The following is a 24,822-nucleotide window of genomic DNA, read 5'->3' as shown; positions in this document are numbered from 1 at the left end:
GTAAATGGGGCCATGTGTGAAGGACTGGACCGAGATAGGTTTGGAGGGTCGACGTGAAGGGGAAGTGAAGTCACAGGGCTTTTTAACATTGCTTTGTATGAAAATTACAACGCCATTCACCACCCACACACACAGACAGATACTTGAAAACTTCCTACCCTCTTCTTACTCAACATTTTATGTAGCTTTGTCACGCAAAGGTATAGTATTGTAGTAATTAAGTTTATTTTCCCCATATGTCACCATGGAAACCAGGATTTGGGCATAAAAAAACAATAAATCACGGAAATAAATTCCATACAAATAAAACATTTCCATTAAGCACACACACTTACCCAGGATCCACTTGCCTTTTTTGGACATTGAAAACAGGAAACTAGACTCCATGTTTAACCACCAATGGCTCTGACGCATTGGACCATAAAAAAGCAAGACTTAATCAATAAAGTTAATTCTTTATTGATTCAGTAATTATGATGCATTGGCCCTATAGACTAAGCAAGCAACAGAAAGGCAGCATTTTCAAAACATGAAATAAGGTTTGTGAGGTCTTGAGACATTCCCATGGGTATTTATTTTCTACAGTGTGTTGACGTTTGGAAGAGGGGAAAGAGAGAGCATTGCTTGGCTGATTCAAGGTTAAGGCTGCATAGCAAAGAGAGGCGAGGTTACACTATCTCTCCATACAGACAGTCTTACTGTAAATAATATCCAGTGCCCGAGGGGCAACTAACGGCATTAACAACTATTGCATGTTTTTTGCTTCCATTTGAAAATTCCATATTGATTATTCATCTGCGGCCACATTGATATGTGTTATGACTGGTCTAAGGAATGGAAAACTGCTAGAGAATAAAAGCAAAAAAGAGAAGGCAAAGGCAGGTAATGCTATTCATCAACTGAATGTCAAAACTGTATGAGATACAGTATGATGAGCCAAGTAGAAATTAAACAAAAGTAAAAACCAGCACATAAATCTGTTTCAGTTATCACATGAATCACAAAAACTGTAACAAAATAAAATAATAAATCATTATAACTGTGCACATTATTCCTTTTTTCTTAAAACAATACATAAATCAACAAGAAAAACGTTTTACTTTTATGTTTTAAGATATTTATTATCCAAATTTATGGACAGTGAGTAGATTATTAAGAATATAAAAAAGATAATAAAAAATGTAACTCAAACAGAGAAAGAATTGTAGCTACTAAAAGCACGTTTATGTAGTTTTTACTGCATTACAGATATTTGACTATTGAAACAAATCTGACAAAAAAAAGTGTTAAACTAAGGTTGCACGTCAAACTTTATCACACCATCCATATCTCACTCTTTTTCTCCGACTGACCTTGAATAGCAAGCCGACAGTGCATTTATGATACTACATCTCCCTCTTGTGTTCATGTATTTGTACGAACCGAGATGCTGCTTGGTCATACTTTATAGCTTTATTTTGTTTCCATTAATGTACATAATCCGGGGTTTGTCAGTAATCCAGTGTCATCATCGCTGATCAAATTAAAGTAGAAAATATATTTCAGAGGTCAGCTTGCTTGGCCTCGCTATCGATTTTACTAGATTTTTTTTTCAGTGGCTTTATGAGAGTCGTTGTTTATATATATGTATATGTATATATATATATATATATATATATATATATATATATATATATATATATATATATATATATATATATATATATATATATATATATACAAAATTACTCACGGCGATTTGATTGGAATGAGCCGCTCAGCGTCACCTGGCGGACGGGTGTTTCCTGTTAGGAAATATTAATAAGCATGTTTACGTTTGACGCAAAGGGGGAGGAGTCATTGCAATGAAAAAAATGGCGGCTGCAATCTTGCAGCAAATATTGGAGCGGTCGGAGATATCAAAACTCCCCCAAAATGTATTGAGTAAGTTAGAGAAGTACATTTCTGAAAATCTATGTGAAGTTGACTGTTTGAAGGCACAACAGGAGCAATTTCGTGTGGATAATGGTAAGGTTATGTTATTTTAATAAATAAGCTGTAAACTGTTAAACTTTCTAATGAGGCCTGGGTTTTTCATTATCGTTTTTAAACATTATTCTTTCCATTGTACATATTGTTCTGCAAACTATGTCGTGAGCATATGTTGCAATTATTGAATATATTTTTGAAAGATTTTTTTTTCTTTTTGCATGTATTACCATAGACTTGTTTGTATGGATGTTGATTTTGTTTTGGTTTTCCTTCTTTTTTTTTTCTTCTCCTGTAGAACAACAGTATTTTGACATTGAAAAGAAGTTTGTAGAGAGTCAGGCTCAGTTTGTGTCCCAGACTCAAGAGCATCAGATACTGAAAGAAGAGTGCTACAAACTGGGTAAGGAGGTGAGAGTCAAACCCCTCTTTTTTGATAAAACAATAAAAATAACAGGCTTGATGTTGTATTTGTACTTGTCTTTGTTTACAGAGGATGAGCTGAAATGCTTACGAGAGAAAAATAAGGAGCAAGTGTCTTCATACACCAAACTAGAATCACAACAGGTAATGAAAGACTGTATAGCCTAACACTTTGATAGAGTAGAACGTATGTGTCTTGTCTTGAATTTTGTGATGTTGAAGAGGTGAAATTGTGCCGCCTTTGTGCAGAATGAACTTTCAAAAGCCAAAGATGAGCTTGAGGCAGAAAAACGAGAACTTGTACGTACATTGGAAAGAAGGTCCCAGGAGATGGAACGACAAAGCGGTATTTAATATATTTAACATACTGGTAAAAATAATCTATAGCCTGAATGCACTGTAATTTTCTTTGGATAAAAGCGTCTGCTAAATGCATAGATGTAATAAGCATTCTTTAATGATCAATGAAAAACTTTTTTTCCCTGTGTCACATGATCCTTCAGAAATCATTCTAATGTTCTGATTTGGTGCTAAGGAAACTTTCTTTTTATTATCAAGGTTTTAAACAGTTGAGCTCCTTAATATTTTTATAGCCTTTTTTTTTTTTTTTTTTTTTTTTTTTTTTTTGAGGGTTTGCTGATGAAAATGAAGTTAAAACTTCTTATTATTGTAAATCTTTTGTAATGTTGTATTTACTGTCGCTTTTAATAATTTCAATGTATTTTGCTGAATAGAAGTATATTTCTTTAAAAAAAAAAAAAAAAGTACTAAACCCGCAGTAGTGTGCAATATACTTATTTTCTTCCTTTTTCTTTTATTTATTTAATATAGAGGACCTGAAGTCTCTTAATGATAGATTGGTGGAAGTCAATGCAGAAAAGATGCAATTTCAGCTCAAGCTGGATGAATCCGAAGCCATGGAGGTCTCGATCAAGGTAAAATTCAATTAAATCAATGTATTTGTCATATTTTCTTTGTTTATAACATACTGGCATTTTTATCCCAGGCCCCTAAAAAGTGATTTTTTGATATGCTGACACTATGTTCATCTTCCAGTTTAAAGAGAAACGAATGGAGCAGGAGAAAGATCTACTCCAGGGGCAGGTGACCTGGCTAAATACTGAGCTTAAGGCCAAGAGTGAAGAGCTACTGTCTCTTTCCCGGCAGAAAGGCAATGAGATCCTGGAGCTCCAATGCAACCTTAATAACAAGGAGGATGAAGTACTCCACAACTTTTCTATTTTATGTATTATTTGTATTTTAAGTTATGAATATTGTTCTACTTTGAAATGTGATATTTAAGCTCTTAGTCCATGTGCTAATCTCTGTGTACCTGTGTAGATCGCCTGCCTCCAAGATCAGGTGACCAGTCTAAAGGCATCCAATGAGAACCTTCAGAGGCAAGCTGAGGATATGATCACCAAGATAAGAGAGGTCAGACAATGCCGTTCATCGCTGAAGTTATCTGTTCCAGAATTTTTCATAATCTATTGGACACACTTTTAGGCAAAGGAACAGCAAGCCAATTTGGAGGAGAAGTTCAGGAATGAGCTCAATGCCAACATCAAACTCTCAAATTTGTATAAGGTAAGTTTAACCATATACTTCAATTATTTAAGCGTTTAAAGGAATTCATGAATCTATATAATAAAAATGAAGTATACATTTTTTTTGTTATTTCTAAGAATTTCTGTTGATCCAATTTTGTTGATTCAAAGGGAGCTGCAGCTGATGCAGATGCCAAGAGTGAGGAGCTCAGCAGAGCTGTTGATGAACTTCACAAGCTGCTCAAAGAGACTGGAGAGGGTAAGCGACTTTACCGGTCAGACACATGTTGACAGCCATGAGGACCATTAACCAAAACTGATGTTTGTGTGTATTTGCATGTCTGTGGCAATGTCTCATCTACTCTGAATAGCGCACAAAGCTCTGGAAGTGAAGATTGCAGAGCTGGAGAGTTGTAAAGACAAAGAAATTGCTGAACTGAAAGAGAAAATAAGCAGCCAGGAGAAAGAGCTGGACAATGCTAATGAGCTGTTGTCTGTCACCAAACACCGAGGTTCACATCACCACAGTATTTTCTTAGCTTTCTTAACTAGTAGTGTTTGTAAATTTGTTTTTGTTTTGTTTTTTGTCGCCAATCCATGAACCGCTTCAATTCTTACAGCAGAGCATGTGACCACAATGTCCTTCACAGCATCTGCAGTTGGGAAAATCATCAAACCAGGCATGAAACTTACAGAGGTACTCACCTTGTTTGCTTTGTGATGCAAGTGCATCGTTCATTTTCACAGAAGCTTTTTTTCAGTTTTAATATACATTCTCCTATATTGTATAGATATATACAGCTTATACTGAGACTCAAGAACAACTACAATGGGAGAAACTAGAGAATAAACGACTACACAAGTACCTGGATGATATTGTGCAGGAGATGGAAGCAAAGGCACCCATCCTGAAGAGACAGCGAGAAGAGTACGAGCGCATGCAAAAGTCTGTTTGCAGTCTCTCTGCTCAACTTGAGCAAGCCGTGACGGTGAGAATGTAGAAATGAAGCTCTTGAATTTTACACTGCCAAATGCATTCTGCCTAATGACCGCTTATGAAACAAATAAAAACCATTATTCTTGGATCTTTCAGGAGATCCACCGCTTGCAGAAAGAAGCAGATGAAGGCAACAGACGTGCATCTGTGTTTGAGAGAGATAATCAGAGGTTTGAGGTGCAGCTGGGTGACATGGCTCAACAGGTGAGGCCTGATGGAGAAGCTCAGGCATTAATCTCTTAAAGAGATTAGGATTTTTTTTTTTTTAATCTAAAATCTTGTTGTTTTAACATGACTATATCAGGTGCGGGTCCTCCTCATTGAGCTGGAGGAAGCACGTGGTAACTATGTGATGCGTGAGGAGGATGAGGTGTGTTCAGCGGATGTGAGCAGCACTTCAGAGGTTATTTCTCAGCACCTGGTCACCTTTCGCAGCGTTGAAGAGCTGCAGCAGCAGAACCAGCGTCTCCTAGTGGCACTACGAGACCTCAGTGAGGAAAAGGAAAAGGTTGAGTTGGAGGGCGACACCATGAAGTAAGCGTGTCTGTCTGTGAGACTGAAGTAGATCTATCGATCTGATATCAGATTAAGTATCGATTTAGAAAGCATAATGCTCATTGTGTGTTCAGACGCAGTGAGGTGGAGAAATATTTTGAGGAGCTCCAGCGTGAGTTGGAGCAGCTGAAGGAAAAGAGAACTCGGGATCTACAGAAGGTTGATGCTGTGGCACGACAAAGGGATATGTTCCGCATGTTTCTGACCCAGGCAACTGGAGTCACCTTCTCACAGGGTAATTATTATTAGTCTGTTAGTCTAGTTTGTTTACCCTGTGCAGTTATTGTGACTATTCAAGACTGTATGAGACGAAGAGTTTGAAGTTTTATAAACTTTTACTGTGACAGGTACTGGTAATGAGGAGCTTATGCTGAGCACAACCCCCAGCTGTTCTCCAGCCGTCACACCCACTGCACGCACCCCTGCAGGACTGTTTGCCACGGCAATGGAGTCAACAGAGTCCATAGAGGCCAAGGCTGCTCTGAAGCAGGTAGGCTGTCCAGAGCAGGCTGTCCACCCATAGCATTTTTTTTTTTTCCCCATCAAGACTATTAATAGTAACATAAAATTGAGCATAAACTATTGTTCAAAAGTTTTTTTTTTTTTTTTTTTTAGTTTAAGAAATAATGTTTATGTTTGCCAAGGCTGCATACATCTGCTCAATGCTGTAAAAACAGCAATATTGTGAAACATTATTGCAATTTTTTTTTTAAATTACTGTTGCCTATATGAATGTAGATTTTAAAATGGTAATTTTTTGTTACAGTATTTCTGTGTTTGATCAGCTTCAGGAAGTCTTTGTGGCCTATAAAAAGGAAAAAACTGAGTCTGAAAAAGTCTGGACTGAGCAAAGCGACAAACTGCAGGATCGAGTGACTGCACTGCGCTCTGAAAACACCAAGATCTCCACACAGCTGGAGTTCACCACCAAACGGTATCCACTCATGCGGTTCCCTTGTTTCTCGTGGTTTTTCTAAAATATAGAATCCTTAATTTATTTTACATTTTGTGTACATGTCAGGTTTGAGATGCTCCAGGACAATGTGGAGGGATACCGCAAGGAGATCGCCTCTCTGAACGAGAAGACTCAGAAACAGGCTGCAACAATCCAGCAGAGTGAACAGACCATACACCGCCTCACCCAGGACCTGCGAGCAGCAGCTGAGAAACTCTCAATAGTTGAGGTGTCTTATTGGTTCATTCACACAAGTGAAGATGTCTCTGACCACTGTTAGTTGAGTCTAAATTAAATGAATCATCTCTCTCTTTCAGTCTGAAGCAGAGAACCTTCGTAAAGAGAGGGACATGTTAAAGATGGTGGAGATCAGACTGACACAAGAGAAGGAGTCCTTCCAGGCCCAACAGCTTGGCCAGAACATGCTGCTGACCAATCTCAAGTCAATACAGGTAACAAGTGTTTTTATGAAATAAACAATCTAAACCTCACAAAGGATATTTTGAAAACGTAATGTTTCTGTAAATGAATTGTCCAGGCGAACCTGGATCGCTCTGAGACGGATACCAGACGGCGGCTGACTTCTCAGATTGAGAAGCAGGAGCGAGAGATCACTCAGCTCCTGAAGAGACTTGAGAATGAGGTGGAACAGAAGCACCTGCTGGCACGCAATCAAAACGTCAGGGCCACATCTCTTTTGCTCTCACTCGCTCTAATTTCCACCATTTGGAACTGTTGATCATTCGCTTCTCTTTGACGATCCTTCGCAACATAGATTCAGCTGATGGATGTAAAGAAGAAGCTGGAAACACAGACTTCACAATACCACAGGACAAGAGAACAGCTTAGTGCTGCCCAAATCGAGCTTAACAACCTAAAGCTGCAGAGGAGTAGCAGGGAGAGCTGGCTGGTGTCCACTTTGGTACATACAGGTGAGAAGCTGTTCTCCTGACTAAGCCCATATTGTAACATTTTTATTTTTACTTAAGTTATTTGGTCTTTTATTACGATAAATCAATTTGTGGATCAATTCTGCTGTTGAAAACAAAGCTCAGAATCAATTTCAGAGAGAATCCTGATGTTTTTTTAAAAAATCGCAGAATGGTTCCACGAATCAATTTATCATCGCACCCCTAGTCTTTAGCTAATGAGGTTGAGCATCCAAACTAGAACAGAGCATTGTTGCTGTTTTTCCTCTCCAGGCCTGCAGAGCAGTGAAAGTGACATGGAAGCTCTGTGTGCCCAGCTGAGGCAGGCTGAGAGCAAGGGAGAAGAGCTGGCCGAACGATTGAAGATCACTACTGCCAGCATGGAGCAGTACAAGGCCATGAGTCTTAACTTAGAGGAGTCCTTGAATAAAGAGAAACAGGTTGGTGTTATGAAAGATCATTAAACTGTGCTCCACTCTAACACCCTTTACCTTGCATAAAAACTAAGACAACATGAATAATGGACATTTTTAATTAATGAGGTTCATTTTAACTTTTTTGTAAAAAAAAAAAAGTCCTGTCTCTTCCACTTTTAGGTAACTGAGCATGTGCGATCATCTGTGCAAACCCAAGTGGAGGCAGCTCAGGAGCGGTGTAAACATCTGGAGCAGAAACTTCTGGAAGCGAACAAGGAGAAGCAGAGCTTGCTGGAAGAGAAAAGCAGAGCCGTTGCTTCTGTGGAGCAAGAGGTATTTAATTCCCACCTCTTCTCACTCTTTGTTTAATGGATTTTTGACCTTTCTGATTTAAAGCGCACATTCTACACTTTTTCCTTTTACTTTAGGAAAAAAGTCCACAAATGTTATTCAAGGTATCTTGCACTAAAACAGTTTGGGTTTTCAAACTGGGGTCTTGGGGGTGGCCACAAGGGAGTTTAGGGGGATCCATGGGAAAATGTTAAACCACAAGGGAGTTTTAGGGGGTCCATGAAAAACTTAAGCCAAAAAGGATGTAAAAAAAAAAAAATACATAACTACAAATAAGATTAGACTAAAATACTGTTATCAAAATAAATAAATTTGATTTAAATAGAAAATGGTAAATGCATCAAATCGTTAAGTGTTATAGTGAGTAGGAAAAAAAAGATGTATACTTTCAGTTTTTCACAGTATAAATTGGTGTAAACAGAGTCCATCCATCACAGTAGGTCACAGTGCTGTTTACCAGGTTGGGCCAAGTTGATGAATGGGTTTTTTTTATTGATTTATTGTTAATTTTCTGTGATGCATTCTTGGAGATCAGCATTGATTTTAGAAGCAGAATTTGACTCATATTTTTTTAATCCTTTATCTCAGTTGAGCAAGCTGAGGAAATCTCTAAGCAGCCTGCAGGCGGATCACCAGAATGCCCTGGAGAGAGCTTCTTTTGCTGCTGCACAAGAGCAGCGGTCCATCCTGGATGGTCAGGAGCAGGCTAAGATGGCAGCTGAGGCGCAGGATAAGTATGAGAGGGAGATGTTACTGCATGCGGCCGACGTGGAAGCACTGCAGGCTGCCAAAGCACAGGCTATGCAGGCAGATCATCTCAGACAGCAGCTGGAGGAGAAAGTTCAGAGCACCAGTGCACAGCTACTAGAGGCTCGTATCTCTTGGGAGGAGCAAGAGAAGATAATCAAGGTAAAGAATTTTGAACTTTATGGAAGTAATGGCATTTTCATAGTTCTTTTGTTTCTCTCCACATCAGGAGGAGCAGTCCAAGTTAGAGTCTCGCTGTGAGGATCTGCAGAGGCAGAACACACTCCTTCACGAGCAGATACAGATTCTGAGTGGACAAATGGCCAGTCAGCTCCAGCGAGCCACCAGTGAGAGTCCACTCAACATCTCTCTGACAGAGGAGGACAAGTCTCCGGAGCAGCTCATGGAGATCCTAAGGTCTTTTGTTTTCTCCCATATGTTATGAATTTCAGTGATTCAAATTTTTCAGAGGGGAAAGTGATAAACCGAGAAAGGAGAAATTGCGAAAAGGAGAAATTAAAAGAGATGTAGATTTTTTTTTTTTCTTATTCACAGCAGTCTCTCATTCCTACGTGGTTTGCAGGTTTGTGCGACGGGAGAAGGAGATTGCAGAGTCTCGGTTGGAGGTGGTCCGGAGTGAGAGTCTGAGGCACAGGCTAAGAGTGGAACATCTGGAGAGGGAGCTGAAGGATGTGCAAGAGAGTCTGAATGCGGAGCGAGAGAGGATGCAGGTTGATTTGGAGAAACCAGATGCATACAGTTTAAATCCTGATCAACTGTAGTAGTTAACTGCCTTGGCTACCAGCCCTGTTTTTTCCTTTTGCTTGTGTTTAACTATTGACTAAAGGTGACTGCAAAGACTCTGTCCCAGCATGATGAGCTGATGAAGAAGACCGAGACCATGAATGTGCTAATGGAGACCAATAAGATGCTGAGGGAGGAGAAAGAGAAACTGGAACAGGAGCTGCAGGATACTCAAGCCAAGGCAAGACATCCCTATTAAAAAATAGTCAACGATTTTATATGCTAGTTGAAATACTGCTTTACCTGATTTTGTATTAAGAGAGATTTTTATTAGTATAAAAACAATGTATTCATTTTTTTTTTTTATTGATCTCCAAGACTTTAAGTTATTTTTATATATGAAGAATTATGCATGTTTTTCATACTGTATGAAAAATGTATACTTTAAATTTGAATAAAAAGTCACATGTATTTGCTTAAACGGGATGATGATAATGTCAGAACTGTTTTGTTTCACAGGTGCATAAACTGGAGTCAAACATCTTGCCCATGCAGCAGTCCAATGCAGAGCTGAGTGAGAAGAGTGGTATGCTACAGGCAGAGAAAAAGCTTCTGGAAGAAGATATCAAACGCTGGAAAGCTCGCACTCAGGTAAGACTGTGTGTATTTCGAGATGTTACCTTCAAAATCTATATTTGTCATTTGGTGAAAATGACTGGGTCCTCCTATTTTCTTGTGGTGTCCAGCACCTGGTGAGCCAACAGCAAGACACTGACCCTGAGGAGTACAAGCGGCTGCACTCTGAGAGGGAAGCGCACCTCAAACGCATCCAGCAGCTTGTCGAGGAGACTAATCGACTCAAAGCTGATGCTGCCAGGTTAAAGAAACTTTCTACTTTCATTGGATGCTTAAGTTTCTCTGGCTAAAAAAGTATTTTTTATCTTTTCTTGGCTAATTTATGAATGTGATTGTGTGTGTGTGTGTGTATATATATATATATATATATATATATATATATATATATATATATATATATATATATATATATATATATATATATATATATATATATATATATATATAATATGCGCGCTTGCTTGCTCAGGAGCAGTGGCTGTTTGAGTATGCTGCAATCCCAGTTGCAGAACCTAAGGGAGAACTTGGGGAAGGTGATGGTGGAGAGGGATAGCCTGAAGAAAGACCAGGAGGCCAAAAATCTGGACATCCAAGAGAAACTGAAAACCATCGCACAAGTTAAAAAGATTGGTCGACATTACAAATCCCAGTACGAGGAACTCCGGGTTGAATATGACAAGGTGCATCAGGGCTTATGATTGAGAAAGTGGTTTAAAATCGCAAATGTGTGTTTGTGGTGGGGGTATGATTTAATTGGGTTATTGTGCAGTTGGTAGCTGCAGCGGCATCTGCACCAGTCCAGGATCAAGAGTCCCAACAGGCATCAGCTCAAGAACTTCAGACCCTCAAGGAGTCCCTCAACCAATCAGAGAACAGGACAAGAGAACTGGAAAGCCATCTGGAGAATCTCAATAGAGTAAGTACACTGTCTGATTTAAAGGTTTGTGATTAATCTTTTTTTCACTTTACACATGTTTGTTGATTTAAAACATTTCATATTTTATTAAACCTGGATGAACTGATTTAGTTCATTTTATTCACTTGGAATTTACAATTTTCCATCTTTTCTCTGTGGCTCTCCTGTCTAAAAACAGGCTCTTTGCAGATTCTGCCTTACATAGTGGCTTACACTGTCACAAAACCGTGTGCACTGAAATGTGCTGCACAACCTTTTAAGATCAAACTGAAATGATTGGGTACCTTTTTGAAACTCATGGTGTGAGATTCCTTTTGTCATTTGCAGACTGTAGGTGAGCGGGAAGCAGAGGCATGCAGTGCACAGGAACAGGCCTCTCATCTACAGGCAGAGCTAACACGACTCAGGCAAGAGCTTCAAGAGAAATCCTCTCAGGAGGAGCGACTCAAACAGCAGCTGACTGAAAAGGAGGAGAGGACCAAGAAGGCTATAGTAATGGCCAAGCAGAAGATCAGCCAGCTTACTGGTAAGAATTGACCCCGTTTTCTAAATTAATAGTCTTTCTCTTCTAGTTAGTTGGACCTTGAGATTTGGTCCATGTCAGATCTTTTTGATGTTTGACACTTTCATCTCCAGGTGTAAAAGGTCAGCTCCAGAAAGAAAATGAGGAGCTGAAGCAACAACAAGAGGAAATGGAAGTGCGATTGAGTGCACTAAAGTCACAGTATGAGGGGCGTCTGAGCAGACAGGAAAGGGAGCTGCGAGAACTCCGTGAGCAGCAAGAGAGACCTGGAGAACAGAGAGATGAACCTCCAGAACAGGGCTCCAGCAAGGTAACACCACCGTAGCTGTGCAATTGCAAACCTGTAACTGAACAAGTTTAAATGTTTAAGGTTCTATCTCTCTCTCTCTTTTTTTTCTCTCTCTCTCTCTCTTTCTTTTGTTTTGTCTTCAGATCCAGGAACCGCAAAGGACAATAGAACAGCAACAGATCTCTCTGAAGTCCACCCCAGTGGCAGAAAGAGGAAGGTACAGTATATTTTTAAGGGGGTGGTACACATTAATCATCAAATAAATAAAAAAAAGTCAACCATCTCTATAAATCAAGCCTGTCTACATTATTGCTTTTTATAGTGCAAGCACTTCAGAGCCTCCAACTGCTAATATAAAGCCCACACCAATGGCAGCAACCTCCAGCAAGCCTCCAGCCATTCCAGGAAACAAATCCACCCCAAGGGCCAGCATCAAACCCATGATCACTCCTGCCCCAGTGCCCACCCCTACACCCACTGCAACAGTCATGCCCACCACACAGGTGGAGAGCCAAGAGTGTAAGTGTTGGACTATGCTTTTGGTCTGGGTTATTATCAATAACTAATACTGAAACCATAAACCTTTTTAAATGAAAGAAAATATTTTGGAAAATGTAACTTAACTACAATATCAACATGATACTAAAATTTTTTTAAAAATGCTAAAATATATATGCAAAATTTTGTATCTATCAACACTTTCCTTGCCAATGTTTTTATTTTTTATTTTAAGTTGCCAGCCTCTGCCAGCATTTTTAATTTTGTATGAATATCTGAGCATGCAAAGTGTCAAAACAAAGAACAAAGCCTCTTTTTAAACAAAGGAAACCCATTTTAGTCTGACTTGATGACTGCCTTGACTTGTTTTTTTGTTTTTGTTTTTTTTAATCACTTGAATGTGGGTAAGCTCACTTCCATCAACAGATCCAAAGGTTGTATGGTCCTATACAATTTCCAGGATCATTAAATAATTTTTTTCTGCTGCTTTGTGGTGTTTTGATTCAGATGTTCAATACTCTTTCAGAAGACGATTAAAAACACCTGCTATACACCAGTGAAATCATGGAAAGCTGGATAATTCTGTCAATAGCGGGGAAAGAGATAAAATACAAATTTGTTTTCCATTTGACTTGCAGCCATGCAGTCTTCCGACGGCCCGCTTGAACATGTGACTGTGTATGGCAGTGCCAGCGGTTCAGTGCGGTCCACCAGCCCTAATGTTCAGACTACCCTTGCTCAACCTCCGCTGAATGTTCAACAGCAGAGCCAGGCCACTGCGTTCATACAGCCCACCCAGCAACAAACCCAACCCCCTGCAGAACCATCCAACCAGGAACCTCCCGCTGCTGTAATGCTCCCAAACCCACAGCTAGACAGGCCTCTTTCTACACCTACAGGGATGTGGAGTGCCACTGCTAGCACAAGCAGTGCCAGTGCAGGTAAAGTCAATTGTAAACTCCACTAGATTAGCTGAACAGGTTTGTAACAGCATCTCACTCTACACATGAGCTTTTTTGTGTCCTCCTGTAGTGTCCATGTCTCCTAGTAGTGCCTTGAGCAAACGCCCCCATGAAGAGGAACAAGAGAGCATGTTTGCTGACACACAGTCCCAGTATGAGCCCAATGACACCCCCGTTTGCAAGAGGGTTCGCAATTATAGAGCAGGTCTGGAGGTAAGGTTCATAACTGAAGCATATTATAAGTCAAGCTGGCATCACTTTATTTTCTTGCTTTAAATGAATAATTATATCTGTGTGCAACATAATACAACAAAATTATACATTGCAGGAAAAGATGTTGGCTGAAGACGGCACTGAGGCTGAGAGTGTTGTACCGGGTGATAGCCAGGAGGCTCCTGATGCTCGACAGGTAATGCTCATGGCAAGATGATGTGTGTAGAGACATCCTGTTTGTATCCAGACAGCAGAAGTGTGAAACGTATAGAAAGGTTTTATATCCATGCCTTTGTGAAGGAGTTTGAGAGCGACTCTAATTTGTAGGAGATGGATGAGGAACCAGGACCGTCTCAGTCTGTCCCTGGAGATCAACTTCTTCCACCTTCCTCTGAGACCCATCGAAGCCTGGGGGAGCCTGATCATCATGTCATAGTCATTGTTAGTGACACCGATGGTAAGGGAGGCCACGAAGAGGAATCTGAGGAGGAAGAAGAGCAGGTCTGTAATCACACCACAGCTGACATTCAGGGATGTTTAATTTGATTATATTAACTTTTTTTTTAACCACTTAAGGATTATGGGGAAGAGGAGGAAGATGACGATGATGATGATGATGATGATGAGGATGATAATGAGGAGGAGGATGGTGTTATTAGGGAAGAAGAAGAGAGCAATGAAGTAAGCAGCAGCAGAGATGGCAATGAGGCCGACGAGGGAGACGACACAGAGGTACACAACAGAGATGAGCACCAATCAGAATACAATTGAGAATGTCAATTCCTGAATTCAAATGGAGTAGTGCATGTTCAGTGTTATCTACTGCTCATGTGTGAAGAGACCAGTCTGCACAGGGTTTGTGCAGGTTTTCTGAGTTTATTTATTGATTCTTTTTTTTTTTTTTGTCCTATGTAAACTGAACTGGTGTGCTTGAATGTGATGAAGCAGTAAAGAGTGTTAATTCTAAGAACAGTTGTGGTTATTGAGTCAACATTGGTAGCAGTGGATGGCTGCTGCTGGTAATTACAAAAATCCCCCATCTGAGGTTACCTTGTCACTAACAGATAGAGCAAGGGACAGTGCACTGGAAATTACTGCTGAGGATTTGAATGCTGTCGTTGGAATTGCAAACACTCAGCAAAATTGGACCGTTAAATAAGAAAAAGATTGACAGTATAATGTGTACACGGAGTTTGACCGGATCATTTAAGAAAGCGGTGTTTCTATAGTGGAATACATCGAGTTTGAATGTCAATTATAACAGGCTACGTAAAAATTCAAAGTGGAGCTCCCAGATGCCATACTAGCCTTACTCTATACTGCCGGCCTTATTGTTAAAGGTAAACAGTTAGCACTTGCACCATTTGAGGGTGTGTCATGAAAAATAAACTTTGTGTTACAGAACCACTAAAATTTATTTTATTATTATTATCATCATCATCATCATCATGGTAAAATTGGTTCCTGCAGTTTTACTGCACATACTGTGGTTAACTGGTTACTGTATTAAAACCATGGTTAATTTTTGTAAAAGGTTGCCAGGCTGTTTTAGCCCTAAAGGTGAAACTTTAGCATTTTGTTTTTTTTTTTAGACAGATTTATTGTCCGCAATTACAGAAAATAACCCAATCCGTTTGAACATTTAACAACCATTTTTAATTTACTTGCACAAACTAGCCAATTTAAAATAAATATTACATGTACACATGCTCACCAGGGCTGGATTTATTTAAAAAAAAAAGGGGGGGGGGGTTCAATATTGTGAAAAATAACAATTAAAATAACTTTTCTATTTAATATTTAAAAAATTTAACTTTAAAATGCATGATCAAAGCTGAATTTTCATCATCAATACTCCAGTCTTCAGTGTCACATGATCCTTCAGAAATTATTGCAGTATAATTTGCTACTCAAGAAACTATTATTATTATTATTATTATTATTATTATTATTATTATTATTGCTGCTTCATATTTGTTTGGAAACAGTGATGCATTTTTCAGAATTTTAAGTATAGTAACAATGTTATGTAGGCTAATGTAATAATGTGGCAATGGTTTCTAAATGGTTCTATCCAACACAATTATTTGCTTGTATAGTTTTTTTCCACTTAAAAGCGTATTTTATGCACCAGATTTCTTGATAAGTAATTAAAAGTGAATGGTTAAATGCACTTTTCTTAATATTTTTAAGTGAGGATACTTGAGGATCAATCCACCCATCCCTAGAAGAACTAGAGTCAAACGCCACACAACAACCCATAAAAAAAAAAAAATGGCTCTAGCCGCAAACCCCCATGATAAATATGGCTGAAGAACGAAATGTGTAATTTGCCAAAGGACTGTCCAGACAAAAAGGAACATGTAAGACTGACAAAACATGAAGGACTAAAAATGACGTTGAAGAATGTAACAACTCTTTTTCAAATGAATCTTTGTGTAACACCGAAGTCTTCATGGTGGAGGCTTTAGAATTGTGTGTGGAGAAAAATGAACACTCCAGTGAAGGGTGTGTTGTCAAGTTTCAAACTGAATTTATTTCTAATGCACATTCAAATGCAACAGTAGTTGACCAAAGTATTGTACATATGGGTCATAAAACAATAAAACTGTACATAGTATATTACATAAATGTAAAGTAAAAAGTGAAACCGCAATGACTAGTAGAAGGGAAATAAAACGGCTCTTAAAATGAATTAAATTCCAAAGGATAAAACCGTGTTAAAAGCAGACAATGTTGGGGCCATCTTCACAGACAATGGTAATAAATTCTAGAGTTTATCTCCCCTGTGCTTCAGTCCTATTCTGGGGATGGCCAGCAACACAAGGACCTGGATGGGAACATGCAGTTGTATGAGATCAGAAAGGTAGGTTGGGGCTAGGCCATTTAAGGATGACACGACTGTGGTGGGTCTCATTAGCAACAAAGAGACAAACTACAGGAGTGAGGTGAGCAGCCTGGCCGGGTGGTGCAGTGACAACCATCTCTCTCTGAACGTGGAGAAGACAAAGGAGATTGTTGTAGACTTCAGGAGAGCACACACTCAGCATGTTACTCTGACCATCAATGGTGCGACTGTGGAGAGAGTGAGCAGCACCAAGTTCCTAGGTGTGCACATCACAGAGGACCTCTCCTGGACTGAAAGCCAGTGCAAAGCATTCTGCATCACAGGTGGTGATCCCACTCACCCATCACACAGCTTCTTCAGCCTGCTACCATCAGGGAGGTGACTGCAGAGTCTCCAGGCAAGGACCAGCAGACTGAAGGACGGCTTCATCCACCAGGCTGTCAGGAAGCTGAACTCACTCACGAACTTGCCCCCCTCCCCTCTTCTGCCCCAGGCACCTCTGAACCCCCCCCCCCCACACACACACACACTAATTATATGATGGCAGGCACTAGTCACTTTGTGGAGCATTGGTCTGCTCACTACCTCATTCAGCATGGAACGGAAGTCATTCCACTACCTCATCAGTCAGTTGAATAAAATAACTGCTCTTGAGCCCTTTGTCACTTGTCACTTTAATCAGACTTAAGATATTTTTAATAAGGGACTTTTATCTGCCCTGTTGTTCACTTCATTGATTTGCACTATATCTGTCATTTGCCTTGCGCTGCTTTCCCTTATTGTATAGTTGTATCTACATTTTTAGGGGTTCAAGCACGCAGTGCTGAAACCCTATTGTATTTGTAAGGATTTTTATTATTATTAGGGGTTCAAGCACGCAGTGCTGAAACCCTATTGTATTTGTTAGGATTTTTATTATTATTATTAGGGGTTCAAGCACGCAGTGCTGAAACCCTATTGTAATTGTTAGGATTTTTATTATTATTATTAGGGGTTCAAGCACGCAGTGCTGAAACCCTATTGTAATTGTTAGGATTTTTATTATTATTATTATTATTCTTCCGCCTTAAAACTGAACGGGCAGCCCAAACCGTAAGGCCTAGAGAGCTGAAACTTGGTCAAAAGGTAGTAGTCTTGCTCGCTACTCAGATACAAAGATCCAGCCCATTCGGCCAGTGGGGGGCGCTACAGCGATCAAATATGCGTTTTTGCTAATAGCTCCTAAACCGCTTATCGTAGACTCAAAAATTTAACATTTCTGAAATCCTTGGGTCAAGCGAAATTAAAAACGGTCACTCTGATTTTGGGTCTAGGAGGCCTCGTTTTTTCGCAAACTTGACGTATGTCCAAAACCTACTTTTGCGAACTAGTCCTAGGATTTTCAACCAATCTGAACCAAACAACTGCAGAAATGTTCTCTGGCCAGTGAATATCAATAATTATCAAAAAAAAGTTGAAATTTCGAATCACTGTCGTAATGGGATGCGAAAATGTTCTAAAGTCGAGGACCAATTTTACGCAACAGGCTATAACTCATGAATGAAATGAGATATCTTAACCAAACTTGCTGGACATTTGTAAGAGCAAAAACTTTGGTCAAATAAAAAAAATTGCACACCTCTGCCCCTTGGGGGCGCTATAAGACAGAAAAAACACATAAATGGCTATAACTAAGCAACCGTTGGTCCGATCGACTTGAAAATTGGCATGTCATGTCTTTGTCAGAAGTGGCACAGGTATCTATGAGGACATTCGCGTATCTCAAAAAACATGGCCGCCATTGGCCAAAGAAGTTTGAGCACCTATTTAACAAGGTTAACGGATGTCAATTGGAACGAAACTTGGTGGGCATGTTTGACTCATAGCCCTAAAGGAATGCAAGAATTTTGAAAGAAATCGGCCACTAGTTGGCGCTAACGAGTTTTATGGCTCTGTAATCACGTGGTGTTTCACATATCAACACAATATGCATATCATTTGATAGATCTCCTCATAATGCACAACTTTGCCTCAAGAACCATTGCTGTCAATCAAATCGTTCAATTGTTATTCACAAATATGTTAAAAACCTACTTTTGCGAACTAGTCCTAGGTTTTTTGCCCGATCGGAACGAAACCACTGCAGTAATATTCTGTGGACTCTCTAGATCAATAATTATTAAAAAAATGTTGAATTTTGTCCTTTGGTTAGCTGTAACGGGGTAATTTAGAAAAAGGGGTGTGGCCAAACATACCCCAAAGCCTATAAAACCTAAAGGAAAACTCAAAACTTTATGAAACTCAGTGAAATCATGTAACAGGTGACTCTTAACAAGCATGCAAAGTTTCATGGAGATCAGACCATAGGTGGCGCTATAACAGTAGAAAAGGTCTCAAAACACAAGATTTATATGGTAAATGGCCTCAAATTGTTTGAAAATGTTCATATATTCACTCAAAAACACTAAATCTTCATATCATATGATAAATCTCCTCATTCTGAACAACTTTGCCTCTGGGACCAATGTTGTCAATAGAGCTGTTAATTAAATATTCAAGATTATTTAAAAAAGTTAATTTTGGCATACTTGTGATATGGTTTAAGATGAAAATCAATAAAACCACTGAAGTACAATTCTCTAGACTCTGAAGGTCAATAATTATCAAAAATATGTTGAACAATTGCATTCGGACAACTATAAACCAGTAATGTTATAATATGTTGTTTGCATAGTGTACACAAAGGCCTATTAATACAAACAGAAAGCCCACAAATTATCAAAACTGTGAAAAATAATGCATAATTTCATTCTAAACAAGCATGCAAAATTTAAGAGAGATTGGGCAAAAAAAAAGAACTCTAACAGTTATTTTTAAAATCACAGTGTTGCTTGAGTAAATGCAATTTATAACCACTAGATGGCAGCGGAAGACCACTAATGGGCTCATTCAGTTAAGTTGAACAGTACTGTTGAAAGGATTCATGAATTCATGCCAAAACATTAAAAAATTAACTGTTGTAACATTTTAAATCTCATTGAGTCAATGTTTTCCATTTTGTTCATACTGATATATCAGTTTTTACAATTTTGCCACATTATGATTACAGTTTAACCTGAAAATGACATCTAAACTCTTAAAAAGAGAAGACTTGCAATAAGTTTATTGTCACCTATCACTTATTTCAAATACCTATATCTGCAACAAAATGTGTGTGCGTGTATACGTGTGTCTTTGTCTTTGTGTGCGTGTGTGTGTGTGTGTGTGTGTGCACATGCCTATAGAGAATTAATATAATAGTCTAATCATTTACTTTCAGTGTGTGTGCAATAAGTTTATTGTCACCTATCACTTATTTCAAATACCTATATCTGCAAAAAAATGTGTGTCCATGTATATGTGTGTCTTTGTGTGTGTGTGTGTGGGTGCATATGCTTATAGAGTATACATATATTAGTCTAATCATTTAATTTCAGTGTTTGTGTTTGTCTGCCAGCCTGTTCTCCATTTTGGATGTGTTTAAATGTCATCCATACATCCAGGTTGGCTCTGACCGCCTCAGAGGCCTTAATGTGCTTGAACCCCGGTAAAATGCTGCTTGCAGCTTTAATTAGGGGTTCAAGCACGCAGTGCTGAAACCCTCTTGTAATTGTTAGGATTTTTATTATTATTATTATTCTTCTGCCCTAGAACTGAACGTGCAGCCCAAACCGTAAGGCCTAGAGAGCTGAAATTTGGACAGATCGTAGAGCTCATTTTGGGGAGAACTTATCAAAGTCTCAGCCCAATCGGCCTAACGGGGGCGCTACAGCGCAAAAAACAAAAATTTTGGACATTTTTGGCCGCAAATCGTAAACCGTTAGCCGTAGACTCAAAAACAAGGCATCGTTGCAATCCTTGGGTTAGTCCGAACAAAAGTGCACAGCTGCATTTTTTGCTCTACGACGCACCGTTTTCTCGCAAAATCGAGCTATATCCGAAACCTACTTTTGCGAACTAGTCCTAGGATTTTCAACCAATCAGAACCAAACCACTTCATGAATATTCCCTGGACACTGAATATCAATAATTATCAAAAAAAGGTTGAAATTTCAATTCTAACGCGAAACAGTACACCAAAAAGCGTCTATGCTAACGTTAGCCAAATGCTATTTTGACGATAACTCTTGCACGGAATGAGATATCTTCACCAAACTCGGTACACACATGTATGAACTCAATCTTTGGTCAAATAAAAAAAATTGCACATCTCTGCCACTTGGGGGCGCAATAAGATTTAAAAAACACATAAATGGCTATAACCAGGCAACCGTTGGCTCGATCGACTTGAAAATTGGTATGCAGTGTCTTGGCCTGAAGGGGCACAAGTACCTATGAGGACATTTGCATATCTCAAAAAACATGGCCGCCATTGGCCAAACAATTTTAAGCACCTATTTGAAAGGGTTAACGGATGTTGATCGGAACGAAACTCCCTGGGTACGTTCGACTCATGAACCTTAAGGTCTGTAAGAATTTTGAAAGAAATCGGCCACTAGTTGGCGCTAACGAGTTTTATGGCTCTGTAATCACGTGGTGTTTCACATATCAACACAATATGCATATCATTTGATAGATCTCCTCGTAATGCACAACTTTGCCTCAAGAACCATTGCTGTCAATCAAATCGTTCAATTGTTATTCACAAATATGTTAAAAACCTACTTTTGCGAACTAGTCCTAGGTTTTTTGTCCGATCGGAACCAAACCACTGCAGTAATATTCTGTGGACTCTCTAGATCAATAATTATTAAAAAAATGTTGAATTTTGTCCTTTGGTTAGCTGTAACGGGGTAATTTAGAAAAAGGCGTGTGGCCAAACATACCCCAAAGCCTATAAAACCTAAAGGAAAACTCAAAACTTTATGAAACTCAGTGATATCATGTAACAGGTGACTCTTAACAAGCATGCAAAGTTTCATGGAGATCAGACCATAGGTGGCGCTATAACAGTAGAAAAGGTCTCAAAACACAAGATTTATATGGTAAATGGCCTCAAATTGTTTGAAAATGTTCATATATTCACTCAAAAACACTAAATCTTCATATCATATGATAGATCTCCTCATTCTGAACAACTTTGCCTCTGGGACCAATGTTGTCAATAAAGCTGTTAATTAAATATTCAAGATTATTTTAAAAAGTTACTTTGGCATACTTGTGATACGGTTTAAGATGAAAATCAATAAAACCACTGAAGTACAATTCTCTAGACTCTGAAGGTCAATAATTATCAAAAACATGTTGAACAATTGCATTTGGGCAACTATAAACCAATAATTTTATAATATGTTATTTGCATAGTGTACACAAAGGCCTATTAATACAAACAGAAAGCCCACAAATTATCAAAACTGTGTAAAATAATGCATAATTTCATTCTAAACAAGCATGCAAAATTTAAGAGAGATTGGGCAAAAAAAATTACAACACTATAACAGTTATGTTTTAAAACAGTGTTGTTTGAGTAAATGCAATTTATAACCACTAGATGGCAGCGGAAGACCACTAATGGGCTCATTCAGCTAGTTAAACAGTACTGTTTTCATGAATTCATGCCAAAACATTAATAAATTAACTGTTATAACATTTTAAATCTCATTGAATTGATGTTTTCCATTTTGTTCATACAGATGTATCAGTTTTTACAATTTTGCCACATTATGATTACAGTTTAACCTGAAAATGACATCTAAACTCTGAAAAAGAGAAGACTTGCAATAATTTTATGTCACCTATCACTTATTTCAAATACCTATATCTGCAACAAAATGTTTGTGCATGTATATGTGTGTCTTTGTGTGTGTGTGTGTGCATATGCTTATAGAGTATACATATATTAGTCTAATCATTTACTTTCAGTGTGTGTGTCTGTCTGTTAACCTGTTCTCCATTTTGGATGTGTTTAACTGTCATCCAAACATCCAGGTTGGCCGAGACCACCTCAGATGCCTTAAATGCTTGAACCCCGGTAAAATGCTGCTTGCAGCTTTAATTAGGGGTTCAAGCACGCAGTGCTGAAACCCTCTTGTAATTGTTAGGATTTTTATTATTATTATTATTCTTCTGCCCTAGAACTGAACGTGCAGCCCAAACCGTAAGGCCTAGAGAGCTGAAATTTGGACAGATCGTAGAGCTCATTTTGGGGAGAACTTATCAAAGTCTCAGCCCAATCGGCCTAACGGGGGCGCTACAGCGCAAAAAACAAAAATTTTGGACATTTTTGGCCGCAGATCGTAAACCGTTAGCCGTAGACTCAAAAACAAGGCATCGTTGTAATCCTTGGGTTAGTCCGAACAAAAGTGCACAGCTGCATTTTTTGCTCTACGACGCACCGTTTTCGTGCAAAATCGAGCTATGTCCGAAACCTACCTTTGCGAACTAGTCCTAGGATTTTCAACCAATCGGAACCAAACCACTTCAGAAATATTCACTGGATACTCAATATCAATAATTATCAAAAAAAAGTTGAAATTTTGATTCTTACGCGAAACAGTACGCCAAGAAGCGTCTATGCTAACGTTAGCCAAATGCTATTTTGACTATAACTCTTGAACGGAATGAGATATCTTCACCAAACTTGGTACACATATGTATGAGCTCAATCTTTGGTCAAACAAAAAAAATTGCGCATCTCTGCCACTTGGGGGCGCAATAAGATAGAAAAAACACATAAATGGATATAACTAGGCAACCGTTGGCTCGATCGACTTGAAAATTGGTATGCAGTGTCTTGGTCTGAAGGGGCACAAGTACCTATGAGGACATTTGCATATCTCAAAAAACATGGCCGCCATTGGCAAAAGAATTTTAAGCACCTATTTGAAAGGGTTAACGGATGTTGATCGGAACGAAACTCGCTGGGTACGTTCGACTCATGAACCTTAAGGACTGTAAGAATTTTGAAAGAAATCGGCCACTAGTTGGCGCTAACGAGTTTTATGGCTCTGTAAGCATGTGGTGTTTCACATATCAACGAAATATGCATATCATTTGATAGATCTCCTCATAATGCACAACTTTGCCTCAAGAAAAATTGCTGTCAATCAAATCGTTCAATTGTTATTCACAAATATGTTAAAAACCTACTTTTGCGAACTAGTACTAGGATTTTTGCCCGATCGGAACCAAACCACTGCAGTAATATTCTGTGGACTCTGTAGATCAATAATTATCAAAAATATGTAGAATTTTGTCCTTTGGTTAGCTGTAAAGGGGTAATTTAGGAAAAGGGGTGTGGCCAAACATACCCCAAAGCCTATAAAACCTAAACGAAAACTCAAAACTTTATGAAACTCAGTGAAATCATGTAACAGGTGACTCTTAACAAGCATGCAAAGTTTCATGGAGATCAGACCATAGGTGGCGCTATAACAGTAGAAAAGGTCTCAAAACACAAGATTTATATGGTAAATGGCCTCAAATTGTTTGAAAATGTTCATATATTCACTCAAAAACACTAAATCTTCATATCATATGATAAATCTCCTCATTCTGAACAACTTTGCCTCTGGGACCAATGTTGTCAATAAAGCTGTTAATTAAATATTCAAGATTATTTAAAAAAGTTACTTTGGCATACTTGTGATACGGTTTAAGATGAAAATCAATAAAACCACTGAAGTACAATTCTCTAGACTCTAAAGGTCAATAATTATCAAAAACATGTTGAACAATTGCATTTGGGCAACTATAAACCAATAATTTTATAATATGTTATTTGCATAGTGTACACAAAGGCCTATTAATACAAACAGAAAGCCCATAAATTATCAAAACTGTGTAAAATAATGCATGATTTCATTCTAAACAAGCATGCAAAATTTAAGAGAGATTGGGCAAAAAAAAATTACAACACTATAACAGTTATGTTTTAAAACACAGTGTTGTTTGAGTAAATGCAATTTATAACCACTAGATGGCAGCGGAAGACCACTAATGGGCTCATTCAGCTAGTTAAACAGTACTGTTTTCATGAATGCATGCCAAAACATTAATAAATTAACTGTTATAACATTTTAAATCTCATTGAATTGATGTTTTCCATTTTGTTTATACAGATGTATCAGTTTTTACAATTTTGCCACATTATGATTACAGTTTAACCTGAAAATGACATCTAAACTCTGAATAAGAGAAGACTTGCAATAATTTTATGTCACCTATCACTTATTTCAAATACCTATATCTGCAACAAAATGTTTGTGCATGTATATGAGTGTCTTTGTGTGTGTGTGTGTGTGTGTGCATATGCTTATAGAGTATACATAGATTAGTCTAATCATTT

The 24,822-nt window shown here is 38.5% G+C and overlaps 1 protein-coding gene and 1 pseudogene across 1 annotated transcript; both read left to right on the top strand.

The window, feature by feature from the left end:
- Window positions 1-1,835: 1,835 nt before the first annotated feature.
- On the top strand, window positions 1,836-15,549 carry LOC127938308 (nucleoprotein TPR). The gene is made up of 40 exons (XM_052534834.1): window positions 1,836-2,007; window positions 2,267-2,371; window positions 2,462-2,535; window positions 2,641-2,737; window positions 3,223-3,326; window positions 3,448-3,612; window positions 3,733-3,825; window positions 3,898-3,978; window positions 4,110-4,197; window positions 4,310-4,450; window positions 4,559-4,635; window positions 4,730-4,927; window positions 5,032-5,139; window positions 5,240-5,469; window positions 5,565-5,725; window positions 5,838-5,980; window positions 6,276-6,424; window positions 6,512-6,674; window positions 6,763-6,897; window positions 6,984-7,124; window positions 7,221-7,377; window positions 7,648-7,814; window positions 7,971-8,123; window positions 8,730-9,050; window positions 9,118-9,305; window positions 9,472-9,619; window positions 9,736-9,873; window positions 10,152-10,283; window positions 10,379-10,509; window positions 10,738-10,948; window positions 11,038-11,184; window positions 11,512-11,710; window positions 11,821-12,017; window positions 12,140-12,213; window positions 12,319-12,515; window positions 13,133-13,435; window positions 13,527-13,669; window positions 13,785-13,865; window positions 13,997-14,170; window positions 14,246-15,549. Exons 1-40 carry the CDS (start codon window positions 1,845-1,847, stop codon window positions 14,438-14,440), a joined length of 6,072 nt encoding a protein of 2,023 aa, XP_052390794.1. The 5' UTR covers window positions 1,836-1,844; the 3' UTR covers window positions 14,441-15,549.
- Window positions 14,288-24,822, top strand: part of LOC127938233 (nucleoprotein TPR-like) — a 70,096-nt pseudogene continuing 59,561 nt past the window's right edge.

The sequence above is a fragment of the Carassius gibelio genome, chromosome A20 (assembly GCF_023724105.1).
Source record: "Carassius gibelio isolate Cgi1373 ecotype wild population from Czech Republic chromosome A20, carGib1.2-hapl.c, whole genome shotgun sequence".
NCBI classification, from domain to species: Eukaryota; Metazoa; Chordata; class Actinopteri; order Cypriniformes; family Cyprinidae; genus Carassius; species Carassius gibelio.
The sequence above is the reverse complement of the archived record's forward strand: the minus strand, read 5'-3'. Positions and strand labels throughout refer to the sequence as shown.

Excerpts from the sequence above, each read along its gene's own strand:
- LOC127938308 (XM_052534834.1), top strand. The coding sequence starts at position 1,845 with ATGAAAAAAATGGCGGCTGCAATCTTGCAGCAAATATTGGAGCGGTCG. Across the intron at positions 4,451-4,558 it reads GTCTGTCACCAAACACCGAG|CAGAGCATGTGACCACAATG; the intron begins GTTCACATCACC and ends CAATTCTTACAG. Across the intron at positions 7,125-7,220 it reads TGCTGGCACGCAATCAAAAC|ATTCAGCTGATGGATGTAAA; the intron begins GTCAGGGCCACA and ends TTCGCAACATAG.